Genomic DNA, 27,500 nt, shown 5'->3' with positions numbered 1-27,500 from the left:
TCCCTTCAGTTTTACTGTGCCGAGACATTGTTTGCACTGTCTGCTGGAAGAAATCCTCCATCACTGTCGAGCTGAAGGCAAGCCGCGGCTTTTGGGCCCGCAGCTCTGCTGTGCTGCTCCGTTTCAAGACACATAAATGAGAGGGAGCACAGACAAATAGGCTCAGATGTATAGTAGAGAGAGATGCCGACATGGGTTGTCCAAGCCTGTGTCATCTCGGAGCATCTGTCAGATCCACTCCACAACAAGAGCTCTCAACCCGCCTGCCCCATAACACTGTAGGCTCCCTTTTCCGCCTCTCTCCCGCTCTCTGTCTTTTCACTCCCAAGGCAAGGCATTTGTCCCTGGCTCATGGCAAGTTGGAGCAGCAGTGGCTAAACAAAAATATTCTGGCCCCCCAACAGTCGCTTCTGGAAGGAAAGGCTGGAAGGGAGATGGGAGCAAAGGAGGAGGGAAAAAAATAAAAGGATAGTAAGCAGAATGGTGAATATAGCCAAAATAAAGTCCCCACAGGGAATGTTTGGAAAAAGAGCAAGGGAACATCTTTGGGTCTGGTGGTGGCTGCTTGGCTTCCCTGTCTAGTCCCCCCTTCCCTCATCTCTCTCTCACACACACTCAACACATATTCCCACTGGGCCACTGCTGCTGATTGAGGCATGGTTTGGTGTTCCTGCCCCAGCTGATCCCATGCCCCAAGTGGATACCCATCTCTCTCATCAGAGCGGAGCCTTCAGTGTGTGCATGTGTGTGTTTGTGTCTTTGTGGAATTGAGACGCCCAATGCTAAGATCAGATAGTGGGGTTTTTTTTTCTGGCCAGACACATCACGTTAGACACTTGCTTCCTGTCTCTGTGTCTGTGTCTGTGTGCGTGTGTGTGCACTGGGTGAAAATGACTATTTTTAGTACGTGGGGTAATCTTCACTAAGAGCCTTTCAGGGCTGTTTCACTTTAACCTGGCCAAAACACTAAGCCAATAATCCCCACCCCCCCACCCACCGATTTATACTCTCACTCACACAGCAACATGTCACGCTGATGCCGCGCGATAAGGCCAACTTTCCTTGTATTATTTAACAGTGTACACTTTAGAGTGGAAGGAAGATATATAAACAGGGATTCCTGGAATGCTTTTATACTCTTTCTCTAATGCAACAAAGGCGGGAAGTGCAGGCTCCTCCTGGGCAAAGAGATAAAATGAGCTGATCAGACTGATAGGGAGAGATGAGCAAAGGTAAGAGAGAAAGCACTAGCCAGTAATGAGAAAGCAATATAAAATAACAGAGTGGAATGGGGGAAAATATATATATAGAAATGCTGAGAAAGAGGGGAACAGCATGGAGACAAGTCTTCAATCAGTGCGCGCCTCGATTTGGGGTGAAACGCTGTCAGTTTTGGACAAAACGCTGCTGCCCGTCTTCAGCAAAGGCCTGCTTATATTTTTATGCTGGTAAACCCAGCAGTTGTAGAAGTCTTCTACCCCGTTAGTCTGCCATATTCTGTCAGGCTCTGCTGGTTGTAACACGACTTCCACACGAACTTGCACGACAGGTTAGTAATGAAATAAAAGCAAGTTTCCGTGTTTATGAGAGAAAGTGCTCTTTGATAAACGTCTATTTTGTTGTTGCTGGTATACAGTTTAGGTAAATGCATTTGTCCGTGTCTTATTGCAGTCTTGCACTGTACATGTGAAGGTTTTCCCTTGTTTGAGACTCAGTTTGTAAAAGCTGGAGGAAAAGAGAAAAAAAAGAGGGAAAAAAAACCCTCCCCATTTGAAAGGAGCTTTATTATGTGCACTGCATGCTCATAGCTCCAGCTTATTCCTGAAGCATTTAAGTCTGCACAGGCCTCAAATAGTTCAAGAGGCTCTCGGAGGCTCTGCAGATGCATGAGTGACTCGATGCTTGGATGACTCACTTGCTGCCCAATCAGTAGCTGCAGTAGGAGCTGATGCTTTTGCAGACATTTTGTCAGCGCGGAGGGAAAAACGCCGCTTTTTGTTTGACTTTTTGAAAAGCAAAAATTGAGCGTATTAAAATGTCATTTGGATTAGACTGAGACTTAAGAAGGAGACGTCAGTCGCGGGGGGGTTAGCTGTGTCAGAGATGGATGTAGAAACAGGCTGGGTGTCTCCAAAAGAATGGGGGTTATGGGTTGCAGGTGTTCAATTCAAAATTACGATGTACGTGTAAGCATTATTATTACTTGGCACAAACACATTGAAAACAGACTCCATTTAACTGTAAAATATGTGTTTTGTGAATTTGTGAAGTGGTGTATTTGGGATATATCTGCTGGATGTGTCTGCCATGATAGTGCTGTTGACATCAGGAAGTCAACGGCTCTAAAATTGTCTGCTTGTTGATCAGCTCTTTCCAGAAACCCATTTTCAGGCTACACACTGGCTTGCCAAACCTCTTTTCATATTGCTGTGGGCTTTGTTGTATAATAACTTGATGGGCAGATAGGGAAGGGATTTCGAGTGTTGGACGCTTGTCATCAAGTGGTCAACGACCATTGATCATTCTGTGTTTGGCAGACGTTACGCACTCTACTAGTGGGTGCAGGTGTGTCGGGTCTGCTCGGCTAAATGTAAATGTAAAGCCTATCCATTCAAAAAGGCAACATGATCAGTATTCCACAGAGAATAGATCCCAGATTAAGATGAAATTCAGCTCAGAATTCGGCGCTGGCAGCTACAAAGAAAGACCGTGAGAGCTTTCATGCCCCCACACATTCCCAACCCCTCATCCTTTCTCATCGTATCCCTGCCTCACATCGATGGGTTGGGATTGTATCGACTTACGTGCACCGTTCCTTTGATGTTTTCTTCATTTCTTTGCTTGTAAAGATGGGCGCACCCCCGCATTGTTACCGCTCACCCAATATGCGAGAGCTCGTGCAGCCCTACATGCTCGACCAGACGTGCAGCCCGCACACACACGGCAGTGGAAAGTGTGCGAGGCCAAAAAAAAAAAGAAGAAGAAGAAGAAGAAGAAAGAAACACTCAGATAACACGCTCGCAAAGTCACGACACGGATAAGAGGCGCACACGCCGCTGTGGCAGCTTTCTACCTGAATCCAAAAGCGACGAGGCGCCGGCTTGCGCGCACAAGCAAAAATCAAAGTGAAAGATAATGCGTTTATTTAGTAATCAGCAAATAGCTTTATGCGGCGGTTAAGTGGCGAAGCCTGCGAGGCCACGATAAGATCGTTTGCTTTCAGGTGTTTCCCTGTCGTGCCACATATGGCATTGAGTGCAAATTGAATAGGGTGACCTTTTTTTGCGCTGCGGAATCAAATTGACTGCATTTTTCCCCTCCCGAAAGATTGGGCCTTTTTCAATTACCATAAATTTCCGATATAGGGTCCCCTGTCGTGTGTACAAACACGCGCACGCAAAGATGCTCAGCGGGATAGTGACACAGGAGCACACCTCGAGGCGTCTTGTGGTTTGAAAACGCTGCAGACGACTATATCTTGTCCACTCCATCCTGGTTCTCCTCGGGTTGGCGTCTTTCCGAGGAAGACATTACCATGACAAATGAAACGCCACGAACTCTCGATGGGCTCGGCAGGGCCCGAAAGGTCAGGGAGCTGCATTGTGAAGGTGCGCGTGTGTGCGTGTGTGTCTAAAGGTGGTGTCAGCGGAGGATAATAACATTGAGTCTTCTTTGGGAAAAAAAACAACAAACTCTGGTTCGTTCTCAAATCTGTGTAAATGTCAGAACTGAAGTGGCCTGCATTCTCTTTGTATGTAATTGTTTTATGAATAGCTGCACTTGACAGCCGATGACAGATTTGCATTCCAGCCAGGAAATGTAGCGGCAAGATGGACAGTGGAAACACTGTGTCTGCTTCTTTTTTTTCTGCCCCTCTCTGCGCTCACTCTGTCCCCCCTCCCTGTGTTCCTCCAACACATTATCAGCAGTGTAACAGTAGGTTCAAAGGCCCCTTGCTTAGTAGTGCACATTCAGAGCTGCTGACTTAAGCAAATAGCTATTTGCATGCCATTAGGAAGAGAAGGGGGGAAAAAAGCAGAGAGAAGCACCATTCCTCATCACATCTCTGCATCTAGCTGAATATTCCTTATTTGAAGCTCCAAATCTCTGTTTTGCTCTCCCTCCTGCTGTGGCCGTCAGAGCAAGGCACAGTCAGAGCAATCACAGCAATCAGTGTTTCCACATGCCAAGCCGATTGGGAGGTAGCTGCCAAAACAAAAGAGTGTCCAATCATTATGATGGTGTGTGATTTGGTGGTGTTAGCAAACGGTTGCTTGGACCATCTGTTGGATGGCTGTAGAAGGAAAACAACAGCAGCTTGGGGCAGGACTGTAGATGGGGAGGCTGTACCGGGACAGACCGGAGCCTCCTGCGAGCTGTTATTTGGTTAGCTGTGCGAGAATGTGTGATATGTAGACGTGCGTGCGTGCGTTTTACGACGTGTTTAGATAGAGGTTACTGGATTATTTTACGGTTGTGTCATAAATAATGTGTTTCAACGGCAGTTTGCATTGTCTCTAGAGATGCTTTTTTTTTTTTTTTTTTTGCAAGATTGCAAATCTTTCCGGGTCACGTGTGCTTCTGCGAAAAGGCACAAACCCCGAGACCGCGTGACCCAAAGTTAGACAGAAAGGGCTTGACGGGTCTGAAGGCATGTGACAGCTGATCTCAGCAGATGTGTGACAGAGTTCAGGTGGTGAGTTTGAGCAGCAAGGTTACCAGTCAAAGGATTTTTTTTCCCCCGTCACAGAACCAGAAAGAACAGCACTGCTAACATCCCTTGGGTAGGTGTCACAATCGGATCTGGCCTGTGTCAAAAAGTGTAACAAGAGTTCTCTTTCTCTCTTCGGCTCACTCTGTCTCACACACACACAAACGCAGAGAAAGATATCCCCTCTTTTCACTTTCCCTTTTTCCTCTCTCATTCCCCCATCAACTCATCTGATAGTGCTGTAACAGTCTCAAATGGTTCCCTGGAGATGCATCAACTCCGCGCGCGCACACACATCCTGTTCCTTATTGATGGCTCGAACCGTTTCCTCGCTGATTTATAACTCACGTAGCCTTCTAAACCCGGATAGGCATCTGGCATCTAAGCAGTCGACTCCTGTGACATCACTGTCTCATTTACAGAGATGCCGTTTTTGTTTAAATGGAAAATAGTGACTTTGTGCACGATAAAAAAGGATTATCCAGACCAGTTATGGAAATACAGCTAAGTAGGACGGGGAAGGCTAAAATCAGCTGCCTGGTGCCGGGGCTGGACAAGCTTGTCTCCATTTAGAAAGCAAAAGATTTTATACTACCAGTACTATGATTTTTTTTATTTTCTTTTTGGGTGTGTGTCCAGAACACGTAGAGCCACCATATCTACTTCATAGGATCATTTGCTTTGGAAATGGTTTCTAAATAACGAGATGCTCTGTTGACTTTGTAGTCACATGGAAAATGACATGAGTGTTCAGTTCACAGCTACATGTCGTGAAACATTCACAGCCCTGACCACAATTGAGGTTTAACATTTAGTTTTATGATTTGGAACACCATCAGACTGTGTGCCACCGCCGCCTCGCTCGCGCAGACGGCCACGCGCGCACACACACTCACAGGAACTTAACAGTGTTATGTATGGTTTCATCGCTCCGTATAGGCCATAATCACCCTCTCTCCATCTCAGTAAGCTCATGCTAAATGACCAGACGTCTCTGGTGGCTGCCATGATTTGTCTCTCCACCGCGCGCCGTGTTGTACCTCACCCTCCCTGCCTCTCCTTTCTCTCTCCTTCCCCGCTGCCATATGTTGTGCCTGTGTGACCAGCCGACGTGTCAGGCCTGACTAACGCCTTAACGGCAAGCCTGACTTTGATTTATTTCCTCTGAAATCTGGGGGCCGGGGGTAATAACACAGAATGACATTATTTGTTTATCAAATCCAAGGCTGCTTCTCTTGGCAGAGTCAAGATGTGATGACTTGATACCACAACCCCACATGCTGCACACACACACACCCTTCAGTTTCTGATTGTGCCATGATTAGGTCTGGCCCGTGTCAAGCTTAACCTCATCCAAGGGAACGCTTTTGAAATCTGACAGAGAAGGGAGCAGAGTTGGAGGTGGTGGGGAGAACAAAGATGGAGATGGAGCAAAGCAATTAAATTGTCAGGGCGTAGCTTTAACCCTACCACCCAATTTTGTGGCCAATTTATTAAGCACGTTTTCTGTCTGCGCTAACTGGTTGGCGTGCTTGTATTTACAGAAAGAAAGAGCAGGAAGAGGCAGCGAGAATAAACAGCACTTTAAATACTAGATGACCCATTTTATGGGAGATATTTTATCTTCGCGCACCCAGAGTGTCTGTCACGTGTTCTGCTTCTCAATTTAAGATTGCGGAGGGGCTGTTTAGCCCGTCTAAACCCCGTCCCGATGTTACTCAGCCACCAGGTTTGTCATTCTGGCACTTTCAAAACACTTTTAGGTTCTTCTTAAACATGTAAATCATCCATTGCCCCTGTTAAAATTTGATCGCTGGCAAATTCGCTAAGAAGCGTGGAATCCTCGGGAAGCAATTAGCAGATTTTAATTTGGCTATTTGCCCCGGCGTGCAGGAGCGAGTGTTTGTCTAAAGCAGCACCTTCACCTTCCGTTATCAGCCCGTGTGAATAGTATCTCCTGGAACATAATGCTGTGCTGTAGAACTCAATAAAAGAGTTAAAGGCAAGGACAATCTCAAAGACAGCCTGTCTGATAACAAAAGGGCCTCACCTAATAATGAACAACTGAAGTTGGCTTTCTTTGCTCCAGCGTGGGGGAGGCTGGGGTGAAGGAGGAGCGGGGGGTAAAGAGAAGCTCTGCCAGCACTTGCCAGCATGTTTTATGGCTAATTGAAGCATTTGGAATAAAACTGCTGCAAAACGGCACCCTTTAGAATTGGAGTGGGGTTAATATATTGTGATCCCACAATTAGCCCAGGATTGTTAAGATCTCTTTAATTCGGTGAGGTCCATTAAGCGGGATGGACGAGAAAGTGCTCCCGCCGAGACAATTTTTCTCTCCTCTCTTTGTTCTTTCTGTCCTCTTTTCCCTCTCAGCAGCTGCTGTAGTAATCAATATAAGCGGACGCGGGCCGTCAGCGAGGTGCTAGGTTGTGCTGGTGTTACCCCCTTTGGGTGCCATAGCTTCTGAGGTCCACCCACATGGAGACTTTGTTTATAAATAAACAAGTGGCCAGAGAGTCGCTGCCAGTAGATTGACTCTGGTGCACCAGATGTGGTCTTTAAGCTGGCGTGGAAAAGCTCGTCCTCGTGGACAGAGGCATTAGATCATCCTCTCTCTCTCTCCAGAGCAGAGGTTTGCTCTTTACCCCAGTTTCTCAAATCCCCACTTGGCCTATGAGTGCCTCCACTAGAGCCGCAGCAGTGGCTGTTGCATGATCGTCACGACTCAGGGTTTTCACAAGTGCCTCTTACAGAATACGAGAGTCCCTTCTGGGTTATCTTTGGGGATACAGTGCGCCTGTGGGAGTCTGCCAATTGGTGGAGGATTTTTTGTGTGTGTATGTGTGTGTTTTTTTAAACAGGACTACATTTGAATCTGCAGAAATGCCCCAATCCCTTTCAAACCATGACATAACAAAGCCTGCACAGCTCTCCCAACATTTAATGTAATGCACTTTCTTCCCGATATAGATTTATTGGTTTAAAGTCGCTCTTGCGAGGCAAATAAAGCCACGCCTTAAACGGAGCATTGATTGAATGGTTAATGAGTGCCTAACCAGAAGGCCAGTTCATTAAAGACTCGGTTTTGATCATCTGAAATTGCTCCTAAATTTTAATTTCTCATGCTAGGATGTGCGTTTGGGTTAAGCCAAGGCTCCGGCTTTATCAGCAGTTAATACCTATCCGCTTAGTGCTCAGGTAATAACTTGGGATGCTGGAAAACGGTGAGCATTTCAATAGCGCGGGGGTTCCAGCACAGTGGATTTTGAAGCTTCTTGAAAGTAATTAAACAGCACGCCACCTCATACAGAGCAATTTCCTGCAAAGCATGTGCTTGCCAATGCAGCACAGCCCCAGCCTACGCCGCGTTATCTCTGTGAAATATGTCCCCTTTATCATTTTTTAATAATGACTGAGTGTTCGTGTTGTTAGGAGAAAATCTACTCAATAAACATCAGATTAACGTTTTCCTCACTGTTAGCTAGCTAAGTGAACGTCCAAGATATCTGTGTCATCTGTAAATGAAAATTGGAGGAGGGGAGGGTGGGGGTTGAGGCATTAAAATGGCCGCTATCTCGGCGGCAGATCCAAAACAGCGGCGTCCATGCTGTGTGTGTAATTGTGTTAAATAAGTGAGGGTAGATAGAAGCGTGCGCATGTGGGATTTTTCTGAGGAACAGCGTGGATATCTGAGAGGCGTAATGATGGCCGTGTGCCATCGCCGAGCCACGTGAATCCTATCGTGTGCTTGAAGGGATTTGCTCTTGTTGGGCTGGCCACAGAACGTCCCAGGGTGATGAGGCTGTTTATCTCTCTGCTGTCCCGAAGCCCCGTGGGGTTTTTATGGCCTTGGAACCTTAAGTTCCTGTCGTCACTTGTCAATGCAAAAGAGAGCGAGCGAGAGAAAAGACACAGTCGTTCCTCACATGGACTCACACGCTCCCCTTTGTCAAGTGAGCTGCATTACTCTCAGTCTTAACATTGATCTATATACGTTCTCCTTTTTCTTTGTTTTTCTGTCTTTTTTTTCCCGACACGCATGCCGTTATTATCCCCGGTCAATAGCTGGCAGCTCACACCTCATCCTCCCCATCTCAAGGCCTTCTCCATACATTCATCTCTCTGTCTTTACTCCTCACACATTTATAAGCTGCGAGCGCACAACTTCTCCTGCACTTCAAAAAAGGGGTCCGAGTAGCAAAAACAAGCTTTATTTATAGCAAAGTGTTGAAGCTGAGTTCCCTCCCATTGTGAATGTCAGCCTGTCACACCAGCAATTTTAAATAAATCAGATTTATTTAGCTTTGGCGAGTCGTAATTTCTCCTTATCTGAGGGCCGCTCGCAAACATCTTGTCGGCAAGCGACGACTCTCGAAGCTGTGGGCTGAAGAGAGAGAAGAGAACTTCTGCGCATTGTTTCCTTTTATCCCCCCCCACCCACCCCCACACACACACACACACACACACACACACACACACACACACACACCATAAACCCCTCCATACCACAGCCTGCCCCAACCCATTGCTGTCTTCCCCCAGATACTTGCTACTTGTCAGCGTTGGTAATGGGTTTCTTGGGGGAGATATTATTTTGGTCCAGTAAGCTGTTCGCTTAAAATATGAGTGACAGGCTTGACTCACATGCACATGAGGCAAATTTTGTTTGGGTTTTTAGTGTTTTTGTAAAAAAGGCTGCCAGAACGCAGTGAGCTCAGCTGCTGCACAAAAATAAAAATAAAAAAAAACGAGAAAAAACAAATGTTTTCTATATTAACAATGAAAGCCAACCACCACCTTTACTTCCCCGAAATAAAGAAAGAGGGATGCAACTTCTTCTTCTGACTAAAATGTCCCATTCCCCCCCCCCCCCTCTCTTTTTTGTCTCTGTCTTCCCCCCTCTCCACCCCCCTACCCCCCCCCCCCCTCTCCACCCCTCTACCCCCCCCCCCTCCTAAGAAGATAGATGAAGAAAATGAGGCCAACTTGCTGGCAGTGCTTACAGAGACCCTGGACAGCATCCCGGTGGATGAGGACGGATTGCCTTCGTTTGAGGCCCTGGCAGATGGGGACGTGACCAATGCCAGTGACCAGAGCTGTCCCTCCTCTCCCGACGGCTCACCGCGCACCCCAGAGCCCGAGGAGCCTTCCCTGGTAACAGCTACAGCTCTTCCTTATCACGATTCTCACACCAGCACCATCCTACAGTTCAGACATGAGTTATACCCGAGACCTGACCTCCGGTCTCGCACGTACTCACACGTACGCTGTGTTTTTGGCAGTCCAAAGCACACATCAGATAAGACTTCTCAACAAGACCAGAACCCCAGTAGCGGTCATTTGTCTGTGTGACGTTTGCCTGACTTCACACTCCGTATTTGCCACAATGTGTTCATTTATGTGCAGTCGCAGCAAGCAGGGATGCAGATGCAAGTAGGAGGGAAATGAGTGGAAAGGATCAGTGTGTTTGCTGCTCAGCGCTAATTACATAACAGCGCTATCGTGGCGCCAGTTCAGTGATACGAACGCTGTGGTTGGGGACAACTGCGGCTGACACAGTGCCACGGGCCCTGAAATCAAGCCGGGACGTAATGAAAGTCGGGGGGAAAAGGAAATCTATCTCATCTCGTCTGCTCTCAGCAGGGTCTCGGCTAATCCCCCTGTGTCATCTCTTTTGGCAAACACCCCCACCACCACAAATAAGAACTCGGCCTACCTTGGTGCTGTTATTTTTACACACATCCGTGCCATCTGGGTTTTTCTCTAGCTTATAGGCTTTGACCTAAAACATTATGTTATGTGACATTGTAGTCCATTTTATTCCATGCTGGTCCCTTCCAAATGACCTTTAGCCAAATGCCTGAGCGTGTTTATTCAATCACATTAGAGAAGCCTAGTGGTGTGTACACAAAAACACCTGCACTGGAAAAAAAAAGAGGCTTGACTTTTCATGTCACGTAGCATGCACTTAAGTTAAAAAAAAGAAGTCTTTTTTTTAACTGCAGAGTTAAAAAATGAAAGCAACTGAAAGGCTGCCATTGTAAATCTTTTACCTTACAATGTAAAGTGCTCTGAAATGACTGCCGCCGTAAACTGGCACTGTTTAAATAAAGTCGAATTGAATTAAAAGGTGTCATTTGCATAACCCACGCTGACTCCCCGCTCCTCCTCCTCCTCCTTCTTCCTCTCCCACCTTTCTGGTTCTGTTTGGGTCCATTCGCAGCTGAAGAAACTCCTTCTGGCACCCGCAAACTCCCAGCTCAGCTATAATCAATACACAGGTGGCAAGGCACAGAACCATGCAGCCAGCCGGATCAGACCACCACCTGCCGTCGTCAAGGTAGGGAGTCACACACACACACACACACGCACACGCTGTTGATTTCACTCCCGTGCACACACTTTTTTTCCTGTTTGTGTTTGTTTATCTCTCTCACTCTTTTCTTGCTCTCTCTCGCTACTTGCTCACCCTCCCTCCTTCTCACTTTTTTTTTTTTTTTTTGCCTGTTTTGGTGGCCGCCTTTAGAAGATGTTAGACTTCTGCTCTAGCAGTCTACTGTCCCAGGGGGCCATCTCGTAATGAAAACAGGCTGATTGCTGTTGGGCTTTCCAGGCGAGGCGTCGGCACCGTTGTCTCATTAGCTCCACCACTTATCCGCCTTGGTATGGTGCCTGTTGGAGGACGGGAAAAAAGAAGAAAGAAAAAAAAAAAAGCAGCGACAGGCGCTCTTGCGGCGAGATTGATGCCTTGAGACGACAAGATCAAAATATCAGACTTGATGTACTCATTAGATGGCTCTGAAGAGAGTGTTTTTCTATAGGGGTGGGTTTGATTAAGATTTAATTTTAGTCAGCGTAAGTATCACAGGTTTTGTGAATTCTGCTAAATGAAAAAATGGGATTATTTCACTCTCGCCCGTTTGGATTTCACGCCAGAATGTGGCATACTGTGCATTCAGTGTCATATCAGCATATAGCACTTAATTGTGTTCTCTTGCTCGGTAGGACTGTCTGAAATCTGCATTTGTTATGCCTTAACGCATGCACAAAATCATCACAATGTAAAGAACATCTGTATCTCACTGTGTGGTGAATGCGGCGCAGACATATGTTAGCTCTGCGTACCGTGTTTGCACATGCAGTGCGTCAACCCTTCTTCACAGAGTCTATTTTCATACTGTGTCTTTGAGTCATCCGTTTCTGGAGCAGAGCGAATGAGGACTCCCGGAGGACGTGGTGTGCGTACAGAGTGGCGCGGTGGCGCTCGGGGGGCCACGCAATTAAAATGATGGGCGGACAGCACTCCCACCATCGCCTCCTAGACAGTTGGGCAACCACTGCGCTCGAGCTGTTTGAGTCACACTCTTAGGCTCTCCATGCCTCCGTCTCTTTTCTACTTTTGTTTTTGTTCCAAATAAAATACTTAACATTTCTCGCAACTAGATCAGCTGCACTGTGCAAAACTTTTTATTGGAGCTAACTAAGTCATTCGCTCTCTCTCTGCTCGTCCCTCCGCAGATGGAGAGCCCCTGGAACGGCAAAGCAAGAGGGGGCTCCAGCCAACAGAACCGCCCGGTGAGGCGGCCCTGCACCGAGCTGCTGAAATACCTAACCGCCACCGATGACATCCTCCTCCACGCCAAAGCCAGCGAAGCCAAGAGCGCCTGGGGGGGTGCTAGTAGCAGGGACAAGAGTGGCATGGGTCTCGGTGCCTCTTCTTCCTCCTCTTCACCGTCCTCGTCATCCACTTCCTCGTTCTCCTCCCTCTCCTCCACCTCTTCCTCCTCTTCCTCTACCACCTCCAAGAAGAAGCCGGCTGTGCCGTCTCATCAACAGCAGCAGCAGCAGCCGCCACAGCAGCATCACCAGCGAGGTGAGAGCCGGGCTGGAGGCGAGTGTAGTATGGCTGGTCTTGGGGCTGGGAAGTGGCAGCGTTGCGCTCACGATGACGGGTTTGAGGAGTCGGAGGGTGCTACTATCCCTGTTGGCCACAGAAGCTCCGCCTGCGGCCATGCCCGCCCCAAACTGGAGCACGGGCCGCCCAGTGAAGAAGGAAGGCCGCCAGGCGATGCGGGCCGCCTGGCTGCCGCTAGGTTTATTAGGTATATGCACTCTTATTCCCTCCCTCCCCGAGAGGCGAGTCACAGCTGTGAGCATTGCCGAGAGGCTGCAGGCGCCACTCAGGCTAGTGAGGGCTTTGGTAGGCAAGGCCGTAGCAACAGTAACAGTGCCAGCCGTGCGCCACATAGGCACATCACAGTGACTATAAAGAAAAGAGACGAGAAGCCGGGGCACCCGTTACTTAGCCAGCTGCTCACCTCCAAAAACAGGCCCGCTCAGTATCAGGCCCGTGTCCTCCCGCATACTCCCATTACCCCTTTACGGAGCAGTAAGAGCAAATTAGCAGCGAGGTCTGAGAGTCCAGCCCGGGCTTTTTCTAAGGTTAAGGAGGAGAAGGAGCTCAGAGGGACCACTGATGATAGAAACAAGGGAGTAAATCAAGCTGAGGAGCCTGATTCAAGGCCCCTGTTGTCACCTCTCACCTTTGACCTAGAGAGCTGGGTTAACCAGCCAGATCCAGGGCTAGACATGGCCTTTGGACTAGATCTGGGGTGGCCAAGCCAGGGGGGCTACAGGGAGGATGTTAACCATGATGATGATGATGATAATGATGGTGTTGTTGTTGATGGTGATGATGATGATGATGACCATGTCATGGGCAGCCCCGCAGCGGTGCTCTCACAGGGCCCACCGAGCCCACTCCTCCCAGATACTAGCATTGCAGAGCCCACCCCTCCCTGCATCATACAAGGGCAAGGGCACCCACACATGCAGGCACTCAGCGAGCACCCCGATGACCAGGGCCACCCATTGTTAGGTAATCATGAACTGCATCCCCCCCACTGGCCTTATCTCTGCTCTCTTTTCTCCCTCTCTTGCTCTAACCACTTCCCGGTTTGATTTCACGACTAACCCCCTGTCCTAATTTGAATCTAACAAGTCATTGTTAGGGCATCAACAACAATGACAGCAAAACAGCCTGCTCGCCAATGCTTTTTGCTAGTCGCAGAGGCACTCTTTTCAATTTTCAAAAATGAGTGGGGTTTTTTTTTGTCTTTGAAAAAACAAAGGAGGGGGTGGGAAAAGGGGTGAGCCATGTCTTGCTACTGTACGTCTTGTATTCGCAAAGCCAATCCTTGAATCATCTTTGGCTGATTGAGCTGAGTGTGCTGAATATGTACATTTAGACTCAGAGCCCCGGTGCTGCTCTCTAGAATCGCGCTACTAAAGCCACACTTCTCTTAGCTGGAGCACAAGCCGGCCAGAGCCTCGGGCAACTGCACAAGCTTCCTTGACTCTCCTTTCTTGCTTCTTTTTGTTTTTCTTTTCTCCCCCCTCCTCTGCTGTTGGTGCATGCGATTATGACTTTATTGTCTAGGGAGGGGCTCACCCACAGTCATGTGTCTTGTTTGTGGCATCGTCTCTCTCTCTGTATGTCTTTTTCCATTTCGATCTGTTTGTTGTCTTGAGCGTGGTGTCTGTGTCTAGACACCTGTGAAACACGTACCATCACTTCATCCTGCCTCACAGAGTGAACAGTCTATCCTAAGAGAATAAATTTTTTAAATGGGGTCAATCTAAAAAAAGATATACTCTGTACAATAGTGTCCATAGTAAGGCTTTCTAACTAGAAATGGGTGTTTTTTTATTTCTTTTTTCGTAGTAATATTTGCATTTGTTGAGCCAATTTGGGATTAATTGTTGCAGACTTGTGGATCTGTTCTCTTCTACCATGAGTGTTATACTTAGATCAATAATTACCCATGCTCCTTTGTGTTCTGCAGCCAAACCAACCACCTTGCCACTTCCTTTGACCCCAGAGTCTCCAAAGTAAGTGTGAGAAGTTTTTCCACATTATTCTAGGCAAAAAAAAAGGCAACATGGAAACTACAGAAAAAAGACAAAATCAAAGAAAGCTATATAGACTAGAATCCAACCTGAGGCATTTTTGTGATTCATTTCCATTACATCTTTCTTTAGTCTTACTTTCACCTGTGAAGTAAGACGTTCTACGTTTTATTTTGTCTTCCAGTGACTACAAGGGATCACCGTTTGAGAACAAAACCACTGAACGCACATTAAGTGTGGAGATTGCTGGAACCCCAGGTAAGCAGACTTTTTCTGACAATATAAATTTTTTTTTTAAATGACCGGCCGAGTACTTATAGCTGTGGTAGGAAGTAATGGGTTCATTCCTTTCGGGAGCCTTGATAGTTCCATCACAGTTCAGAGTTCAAGGTGAAGACATAAGGAGATCAATTTTATGCGCCTAAGTATTGATTAGGTCTTCCAATCTCCTCGGCTTCTATTAGCAAACTCCTCCCATTCCCCTACCACGCCCACTGGTTTGTTAGTGAAGAGTTAATATACCTTTCCTTCCACCAGATCCTAATGCTGTCTGACTGACAGCTCACTCAAGCCCTCTCCAGGCGCAGAATACACAACTATGCTGGCTTCATCAATCTGTTCAAGTAATGGCATCCTGTCATTTAGACGTAGGTCACGGCTGCATTAAAGCTCATTCAGACATAACCGCGACAGTGACAAAGAAGTGCAAAGGAATCGTTGCGCACGTCCGCATGGACACGAGTGAAGTATAGTCAGGTGTTTGAAAACTTTGCAAAGAGCAGGGTCTTCGCGCGCTGCACGGTGCTGCTGAGAAAGCTGCCCCTGCCCCAATCACGCGGGCTCAGCGAGCGAGAGCTGTTGTTACGCACGCGTTAATTTTATTCCTGTGCTGTTCAACTGGTTCTCCTTAACAGTCATGTTTTACTGAGCTGAGCAATTCACGGGGGGCGTTTTGCAGTCGTGAAAGCGACGCGTGAATGTGTATGAGGTCCAAACTTGAAAGATCACCTTTGCAGTAATGGGACCAGGAGGCTCATTCATACATGAAACCAACATGTTCATACATGGTCAAATTAAATGGAAAGCAGTGTATGAGTAAAAGGAGCTTTAGCCTACACGTGGCAGGGAAAATTCAGATGGCTGCTGTTTTCATTGGGTTTTGCTGTGTAATTGAGTTTTGCCTGTATGATCAGCGCCTTCCTTACTCAAATTCCCTGTGGACACAGGCAGCTGCGTAGATGTTGCCAGACTGGGGATATTTCTTCATTATCAGTCACTTCATCCTTTCGTGTTATTGAGTTATGCTCAGCTAAATTAGAAAAAAAAACTATATGTAATTGGTATTTAAAAGACAAAAGGGATGAAAATGTGAGGGGAAAAGCTGCAGTATTGCAGGTCATCCATTTCTTTCACTCTTTATGTCAATGATGTTAGTAATTACCACGTTTTCTTACAATTAATTACCTAAGGTCAATAAAACAAAATAGCAGCCCTGGCCCTTTTGTCTATTTATTTACTAGCAAGGGAAATGGTCCTCATAATACCCCCTGTCTTCTACTTAGCTCCTGTGGGGGTGGAAAAGCAAACCTCCAGAGGTATCCCCCTGTCCTTCTCAGTTTGGCTGAAGTGCTGTTTAACCCATTTATGTAGATAAGCTTTCAGGGTCAGAGGGGGGATGTCTGTTGAGACCTAAAGATTGGAAAGAGCAATGCCCCTTAATCTCTGTGGCAATCAAACGCAGTTAATATTTCTTCCGCTTTTACTGCACGTGGGCGAGTCTGTTGACCTGTGGCCAAATCTAAGCCATCTGTTCTTTTCCAACACATCCATTTTATAAGCACGGTCAAATAAAGCCTTTCACCTGACTTAAACCCGTTCTGTGGAAAATGTAGGATTGAATATTAGCAGGAAAGTCATTAGTCCAGAAAGCTCTGGGCTGCTGAGCGCCTTTCTCACTTAGAGATTAGCTTTTGAGTCTCAGCGCTGTACGAGCCAGATGGATATAGATCCCAGTAAGCAGAGTTGTCAGCTTTTAGGTTCGGACTTACACGTTCCTTCGTAGATTTAGAGAATCATCCCACTACAATAGAGATAAAGGGTGGTGTTACTGATAATCAAATGGCAGTCTACCAGGTGGGCGGTCCCACCTTCTACTCCCAGGGCAAGTCGACCATGCGCTGGTGGAATTTTCCTTGACTTGCTTCCAGTAGTTTATTACTTTATGCCTTTTTGATGAGTTGTAGTAGTAGTAACCACTCATTAAAAGAAAGATAAATTTAACTGTGAGGACTTGTACACTTTGTACCTACTCGAATGATGATTAGTAGTTATTAATAGCGAGGTTTGGACTGTTTGACTGCATGTTTTCTTGACCCTTCTCGGAGAGGTACGGTGAGCACCCCCCCGGGATCTGACTGTTCAGACCTAATCTCTATCAAGCTAATAGATTTATCCTGTACTGCTGTGTTGTCTTTAATTACTGTATCTCATGACACAGAGGTGGTCTGTGTGTTGTTATTTGCCTAGCTTACTGCCGGATCAACTCTTTAAGCCTGGAGTTGTTGTTCGCTCCGAGGTCCCTTCACAATTTGCAGCTGGACGAGAAAATAGAACTATAAAAAAAAAAACCAAAAATCCCAAAACCTTGCCTCTTTCTGCCTCGATCGCTGCGCCACTGCTTTCTCTCCGGGCCCCGCATGATTGGTGCTCACACCTGCAGATCATCCATCACTAGCAAGTTTGACTGAGAGGCACATTTTTATCTAATTCTGATTTATTTCCGCCTATCGCTAATGGCTCCTAGTTTATGACCCCGTGCGTACGTTGTTTTGGACAGATGGCGTTTGATTGGTGAAACAGAAGTTCTTCAGGCATTGTGTAGCATCCACTCTCCCTCTCTGCGTCTCTCCTTTCTCATTTCCAAAGCTCATTTAATTGGCATAATGCAAATATATGTCTGTCTCGCTATCATGACTGGGGAAGAGGATTGGGGGGAAGTGAGCGAGAGAACGAGACAGAGGAGAGCGAGAAGGGAGAAGGAAAGGAAGGGAGGAAGGGGAGTGGGCGCTTGCAGTCCTACTTATAGGCACATCCAGATAATAAGTAGGATGATAAGCTGGTGGATCAGGCCTTCCAAACACAGCCGAAACATGCACATTTATGTTTTGCGATCCCACACGCTCGTTGCCAGGCTGTCTTTCCGGTGCACATCCTAACACGGGATTTGATACTAATAGCTGTCATTTGGTGCAATTCGCCAGCAAGGGAAGAATGATCTGCATTATAAGAATGGCAAAGAAGAGGGGAGAGCGTAGGTGTTTCAAAGTGCCTGAGTTTGACTCCAGTGAGAGTCTGTTAGCGATGAGTGTGCCTGCGTGTGTGGGCACATTTGTTCTGCGGAAGATAAAAACAGGAAAAGATGCAGGGAGACAGAGAAGGAGAGATTGATCTGGTGGAAGGTGGCAGACGGGAAGAGAGAACAGGGCGGAACGGCAGACTCGAACTAAAGCGAAAAGGGGGCGATCGACGAGGAAGAGGAGGAAAGGGGAGAACGAGAGTAATGGTGTCGGCTGTTTGTGTGAGTGCATTAACAATGCTATAAAGTGGGCTCATCTCAGGACTTCCCATATAACTGCCATCTGTCTGGTTGTAAATCTGTGAGGGAGAGGGAAGCAAGAGTAGGCGGGGGGCACATCCAATAGGGACATGCCATCTGAAAGGAATGTTAACCTATTCCCAGTGCTTCCAGTGATCCACCACCAGGCTTGCTAAGGCAACATTAAGAGCGGTGACATCCAGTTCTCTTCTTACAGAAAATGTGGATGGTGCTGGCTAATCTTTAAACATGCCCTGCGTCACACACACAATTGTTCTTTGAGACTACACACACACACATGCAAAAGGGTCTTGGCGCGGGACGGCGACCAATTCATCGGAATGAAACCAGACGTTTCTATGAAGCGGGCAGGGATATGATACATTCACTTTAATTTTTTTCCTGCCTGCTATCAGATGCATTACGTTTGTCCTTTCCGGGGTTATATTTTTTTCTTTTTTCTTTTTCCACGAAAAGGGATCTTTTCAAGGTCAGCGAGGTAGAGAATGGCAAGTCATCCGTATTACAGTGCAGCCATATCAAGTTACACCAAGCATTACATTAATCTGTCAAGATTGCAATAAAATAGGATTAGGCCGAGGGAAAGTGAATATTTTAATCAGCCATGTATCTGTGTCCACTGTCCATAAACTGACCCGGGAGTTTATAGAGGAGTGTGGGCGAGGAGGCAGAGGAGGGAGGGGCTAGGTGGGGAGGTTTGCGTTATGATTCCATTTTCATTTTACTGTTCCCAACCCAACCTGTGTCTCTTCCTCCCCTCGCAGGTTTGACACCACCTACCACGCCCCCACACAAAGCCAGTCAAGAGAATCCTTTCAAAGCATCTCTCAAAACCAAGTTGTCTTCATGTTCCTCCTCGGCCTTGGCATGCAAAAGAGCCAGGCTGAGTGAGTTGGGCCCCGGCGCTCTGGCCCCGGCCCCAGGTGCCTCAGGCAGGGGCCCCACCAGGAAGGGTCCTGAACAGACTGAGCTTTACGCCCAACTGAGCAAAGCAACCACCACCCTCCCTTACTCCGTCACTCAACACGCAGTGGGGGGCGGCCTTGAGGAGTATCGCAGCACCGGCAACACTAAGCGGGCAACGCCCCGTAACTACAGCGACCATGACTATTGCCAGGCAACAGCTGGTAATAAGAAGGATGGGGGCTCAGCCACTGTTACCACAACCACAGCTGTGAAAATGACATTCACCTCAGGTGCCACTGATGCTCCAGTGCCTGCTGAAGGCAAAGTGGAGAGCAGGCATGTGGAATTTAAGGATTCAGCCATGCCACCGTCATCTTCATCATTTCCTCCATCATCAGCTTCACCTGGTTTTTTGGCTAAACAGCAGAATTTTGGGTCTGTGGATGGAGAGGCGGGCCAGGTTCGGGGGTTAGGGGAGCACGCCCTCACACAAACCGCTCAGATCCCCTCACAAGAGGCCACTATTGACAGGGACCAACACAATCTTTGCGCCACCAGCCGAAAGCTCCTGTGCGACCAGGAAATCCGAGCAGAACTTAACAAGCACTTTGGCTACCCTTTGCAAGCCCTCTACAGCCCGGGTAGCCAGGAGAAAGAATCAAGCAGCAAAACGAACAATGCTACAGCTCCTCAGTCCCTCGAGGGGGGAGAGAATGACTGCTACCCCCAGAGGCTGCCTGCCTCCAGCTACCTTCACCCGGGGTTTCTGGCCTTTCACGACGAACTAGAGCTGGACGAGAGCCGTGAAAGTCGATTCCTCTTTCCATGGGAGGGCACCCCTCTGGATCTACTCTTTGACTGCGCCCCCTGCTCTCCCTCTTCTTCCCCACCATCCAGCTGCTCCCCTTCACGAGGCTCTGTCTCTCCACCTTCCTCCCTGCTCCTGTCACCCAGCAGACCTTCCTGCTGGGCCGGCAGCGGGTCCCGCTCTCGTTCCCGTTCCCAGTCTGGGTCCCGCAGCTCCTCTTCACGATACCGCAGGCGCTCTCTCTCCAGCTCACCCGACAGACGCCCGTCCTCCTGGTAAGTTATCGGTCTCTTCCCCAGACTCCCCCTTCTCCCTTTTTTGTTCTTTCACTTGGCTGCTCCACCTCAAAGTTATGCAGTTTAAACAGGACTCATAGCAAGCAGGAAACCACTTCTCAGAAATGTTTACACCACCTTGTATGCCCATTTTTAAAACAACATGGTCACGCCCTTCAACTCTCCCTTTCTGCATGTGATTTTGACTCAGGAATATTTAAAAAACTGCCTCTGATAGACCGTGACCTGGCCTTTTTAGGATGTTTCTTCACCTCCTGCTATTCTGTGATGGAATAGATTCTAACCATATTGCAGTTGTTACACGACTCAGATGATGCCTTTATGCCAGGTGACACTTAGATCTGAGCTGACAATGGGGGAAAAAGATTAGTTGAATGGTCCCCCCCTAAACTAACAGACAAAGGACAAAAGAGAAAAAAAACAGAACATGAAAGGTGCCAGAGGCACTGGACTTTTGAACAGTGTGAGTTTTCATCTCTAGGCAGGGAGTTTTATTTGAGTGTCTTTCTAACACTCTCACCCACCCACCCCTTCTCACTCACTCCCTTGCATGCTCCCGTTTTTTGTTTGATGCTCGGGCTATTGTTTTAAGCGGCAGCTGTTGTTTTTACTGAGTGGCAAACCCTCGTCTTTTACATCCCCAGAGATGAAAGCGAGAACCAGTCTGTGGGAATATAGTCTCCAAACCCCTCTCTAAAAAAGACTCCTATCATCATAGCTTTCTGGGAGAACTACATTTCCCATGCTTCCCTTTGATCAGAGCCGAGGGGGATTCTGGTTGGGTTCTTTTGGTGAAAGAACAGAGGCAAACTGGAGTAACCGAGAGGGATGTGAATAAATTCAGTTTGTCAGGAGCGGCTCATTGAGTGACTCCCAGTGTACGACTCCACCGCTGTGACTCAGTTTGTTTGCATGATTACTGAAAGGTCAGTTTACTCCGCGGAGCCAATAGAATCACTTTATTCTATTCGGGCCCTTGTTCTTCGCTCTCGCTCACAAATTATACAGTAATAGTCTCAAGGCGTTGCATCAAAATCTGACACTGACAAGCTTTCTGAAAACGCTGCATAGGGATTGGAGTTTGAACGTGACAGAGCAGTAAGCTTGTTATAGCTCCACGCAGGAGAAGATAAACAGAATTTCAGGGAAATAATTCTCTAAATCCCTCCTCACTGTTTTAAGATTTCGCAGCATAAGATCCTTGATCTTTCCAAACTGGCATTCCTTTGCTACACTGAGCTTCCCAAACTTCTCTCCTTCCATTATTCAGGTCTTCCTTCTTCAGCAGCACTTAAATATTTAAGCATCAGAAGCTCGAGCAGTGTAGGGGAACTAGCTCTACAGTGAGGCCACTAAGGCCATAAGTATTGACCACGTCTTCATACAACATAGATAGCACGTGCACGTATGCTAGCGCAGATGCGTATAAAAATCCTGCAGCAAATCAAGCACATTTTCCGAGGGTTGTGTTAGGTCAGCACAAGGAGAGGAGACGATGCTCTTTAATGCAGACTAATGGGCCCTGTGCATATCTAAGAGGTTAATTTAGTTCTTAAAGCCAAAAGCAAATTAACCAAATGTCACACGTTTGCAACAGTATGAACGCGTTTCCTTTGTTTTTGCAAAAAAAGTGACTTTTAACTTTATTTTTCCCTTCAGGTCTCGTCACAGCACAGATTTGAATGCTTTTCGTTCCAGGAATCACAAGAGCCCCCACCCCCAGCCTCGATCTCCTCTGAGCCGCAGGCCAAGGTGATTGTTTTAAATGAATCATTTAACCTTCAATTTGTCATGTGCTTAAAACTTTTAGTTACACACTTCGGGTCACGACAAATGTTTGGTTTTTCTGTGTGTTTTTTCTTCTTAAGATTTCTTAATGGCGTGCATGAAAGCACAACACCACTTTTTGCTGTCACCGCTCAGAAATCCTTTGAGTTCTTTGTGAATGCCTTTCCACATCCTGTCCCAACGGGTTGGGGGATGGGGGGGGGAGGTGACAAACATGCAGGGCAAATATGTTTAATTGATCGTGTTTTATTAGACGAGTGACAAAAGAATCACACTGATGCGCGTTCGTGCCGCACCCGTGAGCTGACGCTCCCAGCTGTATAATGCCACTTATTCAACTTACTGCCTCTGTAGTTTTGCATGAGCCACTGCAGAGGGGACCATTTCATATGCAGAGATGTACTCACGCTGTGCTGAAACAGAGACAGAGAGACAGACTGACACCATCCCAGTGCTCCGAGCTGATTTGGCAACCACGCGCCTAATGACACCCGACAAGCCCAAGAGTCGCTCATCAGTCGAAAACTTAACGGATATGTCTCGTACTGTTCCAGGCTGGGGGAGAAAGTTGCACTTTCCTTCTTGATGAAGCCCTAACTAAGCAGAAAGTAATGACATGTGAAGTTGTGCTGACAGTTGCAGCTGCTCAGCTCCCCGACTGCGCTGCTCGCCGGCACTCCCGCGGGCCTCACTCGCGGGCTTCGCAATCGTGGCGGTGGCAAAAAAGACATCTTATTAACGTGTCCGTCTCCTTCTCTTTGCAGCCCTCGCGGCAAATATTGGTGATTGTTCTTCATAAGCATCAACGGGAAGGGCGAATTTAGAGGATGAGGGAGTGATCTCGCAATATGTCCTCGTCTCCACAGGTATGACAGCTACGAGGAGTACCAGCACGAGAGGCTGAAGAGGGAGGAGTACCGCCGGGACTACGAGAAGCAGGAGTTCGAGAGGGCCGAGCAGCGAGAGAGACAAAGGCAGAAAGCTATTGTGAGTCAGCTGACACAACTACCATCACATTCCCTCTGTAGCTTTTTTTTTGAGGGGGAAAGGGGTGGGGGTGGGGTTTGATGCTTGACTTTGGGTCTTCCTGCAACAAAGCTGATAAAAGACCACATGTAATCACTGCTGTGGCACAACGCACAAAAACCTCCCACAGACATGCACAGATTACTTGGGATGACACAGCCCTCCAGCCCGGTGCCATGTGCCACAGTGCGTCTCCCTCCCTGTGTGTGTGCGTGCTGAAAGAATACATACAAAGTGAGTTCCTGAATGATTCAGGCGACAGGCCCTTCCTCTTTATCTCTGGGTTGTGTATTTTTAACGTCTCCCGTCTGGAAACACTGTCGACTCTTATTAATCACACCACAGGGGCAAAAGTGTTAAAATAGATGAAAACTAAGAGAGCAAAAAAAAAAAAAAAAGGAGAGGATCTTTAATTTTAAATAAAAAGAAGGAAATAGCCACTAATTCCACTCCAATCTCTTCTTTTTCCTGTATCTACTTTAAAGAAAAATCATGCAGATTCAGTGAACATCACGTTTCTCCACCCTTATCTCCGCTCTCCTTGTCTCAGTGTGAAATTACTCGGGTTTCCAGCGGGATGGCGCTGCTACCACCCGTTGATAAAGCACACGTTAGGTGGCGCAGTAATTCGAACGATCTCGGCGATGGAGAGACGAAAGATTCCCAGCGGTAAAGCTCGAGCTGTCAAAGGGACGGGCACGCCAAGGCCGCCTTGTTTATCAGCCGTCAGCAACTACGCTCTACATTTTTAGCCTCCAAACAGTGTGCAACATTAAAGAGGGGACCAAGCACAGGACAGCCGCACGTGGTTAATCTTTACTTGCTTTCCTCAGCTGCAGCTCAAATGAGCAAAGGTGAACTTTGAGTTTAGCGCCAGGCATCCGATTTCCATACGTGTCACTACTGCCCCGAAGACAGCTTTCAGAATTCCAACAGGCCTCAATGGACTTGCCCAGTAATGGCAAGTAAATGAATGAATAAATAAATAATACCAGTCATACACGATAGCCTCGGGCCTCAACTGTATTATATGATTAGCAGCTGCAATTAAAATACTCAAAAGCCAGCCTGGCGCAGTTTGTTCCTGAATTATTCCACTATGACCCTCACGTCCTCTGAGGTTCAGGGAGCAGGTTTATTTTTTTTGCCCCGAGGCGCTCTGCTGCTGCTCTTTATGCTTCCTCTCTCTTGGATATGAATAACCTTACAATATTAACAGGCCTCTCATTTAGGGAACATCGCCAAGTTTGCTGTGTATTGTGAGTTGGACTCCCGAAAGCTGGAAAGAAAAACAGAAAGAAAGAAGCAGGCTTCTGTGATATATAGCTGAGTCACTCCCACTGCTTTATTTTTAGACTTCACAAAAAGGAAGAAGCAGCCCCAAACTTAAGACATGGCATCATTTGATAAAAATCGCTCTGCCTCTGCTTGATGAGTTGCAGAGAGAAAGAGGAATTGTAGTGCCAAGGCAGATTGAAGGCGCTTCCAAACTGCAACTCAATCAGATAAGAGGAAGCAGGCTGAACCAATCACAGAGGGAACACAACAGACAGATGGAAAAGAGGGACAAAAACAGGGGGGGCCCCCCAAAGTCGCCGGCAGTATCCACAGGAGTGATCAAGACCAATTCATTAGGTGCTCGGTGAAGAAAGGAGAAGGGGGAAAGGAAAAACAAGACTCCCCCTTTTAATCTCTTTCCCTCTGCGCTGTCTGTCCTCTTAACGAGCAGGAGGAGAGACGAGTGGTGTACGTGGGGCGACTGAGGTCCGACTGCACCCGGACGGAGCTGAAGCGCCGCTTTGAACTCTTTGGTGAAATAGAGGAATGCGCAGTGAATTTGAGGGACGATGGGTAAGGCCTCAGGATGTTCTGTCTTTGTGTGCATCTGTGTCCTATCTTGGCTTTAGTGTTGTTTTAGCACACTGTGGGGGGTGGGGGGGGTCTAAGGTAACTGCTGAACTTACAGCAGAGGCCGGTGACAAATACAGAGCTTTTGCAATCTGAGAGCGTCTCCCGATTCATCTGCATTTAGGCCCGTGGAGCCTGAAAGACGCACCTTTATTGATTGTCTTTTGCATATAAATAGAACGATGGTCATGACCGACAAGGCCCCCACCCTCGTTGAGTCATTGTTGCCCCACAGCAACACTCTGACGTGTTTATTTTCTATTCCTGACCAGGGACAATTTTGGCTTCATCACGTACCGCTACACTTGTGACGCCTTTGCCGCCCTTGAGAATGGACACACCTTACGCAGGTCAAACGAGCCCCAGTTCGAGCTGTGCTTCGGCGGACAAAAGCAGTTCTGCAAATCACATTACACAGACTTGGGTGAGTGCAGCTTTGTTGTTCTTTCCATCAGCCCCCTGCGGTCGTGCTGTACATTTGCATGCACGCAAGACTGTCAGCGGGACGTGGGGAGGGAAGGCGAATAAGCCTTGAGTGACGCTTCCAGATCAAAACGTACCCATCTCGGCGCTGATAGCAATTCCTACAGCCCAGAATGTGCCCAGGCGTTCCCGCCTCGAGATTGCAAAGAGAGTTCAGAGGTCGGGCTGTGAACATGCCGACGAGTAGCCTCGGTATCTGAAGCAAAACGAGGCAGACTCCATTACTCATGTGCACGTGAGATGCTTGCTTTTACTTTGTTGAGCTTAAAAGCAGATCTTGTGTGTTTTCACGTATGTGTGGGAATCTCATTAATAAGACAAGTCAGGGCTAGATGAAATTAGTAGGAGCGAGATGTTGTAGAAGAATGACAAGAAAAAAAGACAAAGAAGAAGAAAGTGGGAGCAAGGTGAAATCCCACAACCTCCCCACCCCCTCCACTCCCTTTAAAGTCCATCTGCTGCCAGCTGTTGTGGTGCTGAAACGAGGTAGATCCTTGATGTGGCACTTAGGGGCCAATAATTTACATTGGGGGGAGGGGCCGCCTCAGCAGCTCTCTGCCTACCTACCAGCTACTTCTGTCTGCGCTTATCTGCTGCTGCCTTTGCTGAGAGTGTGGAGGATGTAGCTGCAGTACAGCAGAACTCATTCAACATAAGTTATTCCTCAGAGTAAACATGCTTAGCTTCTATACTGGCCCGACACGTGAATCTCAATCAGAAACCCGAACCGCAGTGACGCATTTGATAAATAATGCAAGCTTATCTGTGAAATCGAGGCTTTTTTCTTCTTCTTCTGGTGTGATGCCCCGCTTCTGACATGTGGAAAAAGGAAAGAAATGCACTTTGATAAAAGGTGGTGACAATTGAGAAGCGAAGCAGCGTTGGGACTTAAGTAGCATGTGCCCCATTATTTTAAGTACTGCACAAACACAAAAGATCATCTGCTCCACTCGGAGACAACATGAAAGATGAGTATTGACTGCTCTGGAAGCAATATGTGAGGTCAGAAATGTAAAATGCGACGCTACGAGAGGGTCAGCGGGTCATTTTAAGAGAAAAAGAGCAATTTTCCCATTAAATGAGGCGGTTACTCTACTTCTTCAAAGCACGCTCTTGAAGCCGTTAGCCTTTTAAAAGAGTGCATGGCACACAGAGAAACAGTTGCTAATCCTGAAGCCTTGAGGTTAGACATTATACTGAGATTGACTAATCAGCCTGCTGGAATGGAAAGGCCTTCATTCGACAACCTCTTTGTCAGGAATGGGCTATTTTGGTCAGCCCCCATATTGATAGCACGAGATAAGAGATTGAGAGGAAGGGAGAATCTTTTAATAGCGAGGTATCCAAACCTCTTCCCATCTTCTCGTCTTTTTTTTTTCTTTTCAGAGACACTGTCCATTAGTTTTAAGTAGAGCAGCGGGGTATTTTTCATCCCTCAAGGTGTGCAGCGTGACACAATCCAGCCCTTGGCCATTGCATTAGATCAAACCGGCGTCTCCCAGCTGCCACGGTCATTCCCATTTCTCAAAGCACTAGGTGTGTGCTGCCGAGTCCTTTGGGGGGGCCCCATTTGTGAAGCTGTCTGTTGGCACAGATAAGATGCTCTTTATGTATTATCAGGTTGATCGAGAAAAACAGGAGCTATGAGAGATGGACGGACACATCTGCTGTCTTTGTGTAAAAAATATAGAAAAGCAGAGCATTCTGTCCTTGCGCCGTGATTCCTGTTGGTCTGTTGCTAAAACGCAGGAAGCATAGAAACTATCGGTTTAACTTTAGAGCCGCACGTGACCGTAAGTGCAGAATATTCCCAGAGCCCTCACTGCAAACACTTCTGAGAACACAAAGGTGAACCCTGTTGTTTTATGTGCGACTTCTAAGAAATGCAGCTCCGCCTCACGCTAAACGCACAACCTTGTTGCTCCATTTCCAGACTCCCATTCAGACGACTTCGATCCAGCCTCCACAAAAAGCAAGTACGACTCCATGGATTTTGACAGTTTGCTGAGGGAGGCCCAGCACAGCCTGAAAAGGTAACCTGTTCAG

The 27,500-nt window shown here is 47.4% G+C and overlaps 1 protein-coding gene across 6 annotated transcripts in view; it reads left to right on the top strand.

Moving 5' to 3' along the window:
• The window catches only part of ppargc1a (peroxisome proliferator-activated receptor gamma, coactivator 1 alpha), a 36,712-nt gene that overhangs the window by 7,505 nt on the left and 1,707 nt on the right, over nucleotides 1-27,500 (top strand). For 3 of the 6 annotated variants that reach the window (XM_085400243.1, XM_085400245.1, XM_085400241.1), the window contains exons 3-13: nucleotides 9,674-9,868; nucleotides 10,938-11,054; nucleotides 12,233-13,592; nucleotides 14,560-14,605; nucleotides 14,808-14,881; nucleotides 19,004-20,228; nucleotides 21,909-22,001; nucleotides 22,904-23,024; nucleotides 24,793-24,914; nucleotides 25,244-25,395; nucleotides 27,388-27,500. The exon at nucleotides 27,388-27,500 is cut by the window's right edge and continues 1,707 nt beyond it. In XM_085400243.1, the coding sequence (XP_085256369.1) occupies nucleotides 9,674-9,868; nucleotides 10,938-11,054; nucleotides 12,233-13,592; nucleotides 14,560-14,605; nucleotides 14,808-14,881; nucleotides 19,004-20,228; nucleotides 21,909-22,001; nucleotides 22,904-23,024; nucleotides 24,793-24,914; nucleotides 25,244-25,395; nucleotides 27,388-27,491 (3,609 nt within the window). In that variant the 3' untranslated portion in view covers nucleotides 27,492-27,500. The remainder of the gene's footprint in view (nucleotides 1-9,673; nucleotides 9,869-10,937; nucleotides 11,055-12,232; nucleotides 13,593-14,559; nucleotides 14,606-14,807; nucleotides 14,882-19,003; nucleotides 20,229-21,908; nucleotides 22,002-22,903; nucleotides 23,025-24,792; nucleotides 24,915-25,243; nucleotides 25,396-27,387) is intronic. The other 3 variants (XM_085400247.1, XM_085400246.1, XM_085400242.1) reach the window with 3 other exon arrangements.

Source organism: Rhamphochromis longiceps, linkage group LG3 (assembly GCF_057381845.1).
Source record: "Rhamphochromis longiceps isolate RC_006_pf linkage group LG3, R_longiceps_female_GT1.1, whole genome shotgun sequence".
NCBI lineage: Eukaryota > Metazoa > Chordata > Actinopteri > Cichliformes > Cichlidae > Rhamphochromis > Rhamphochromis longiceps.
This window is presented reverse-complemented; position numbering and strand designations above follow the sequence as displayed.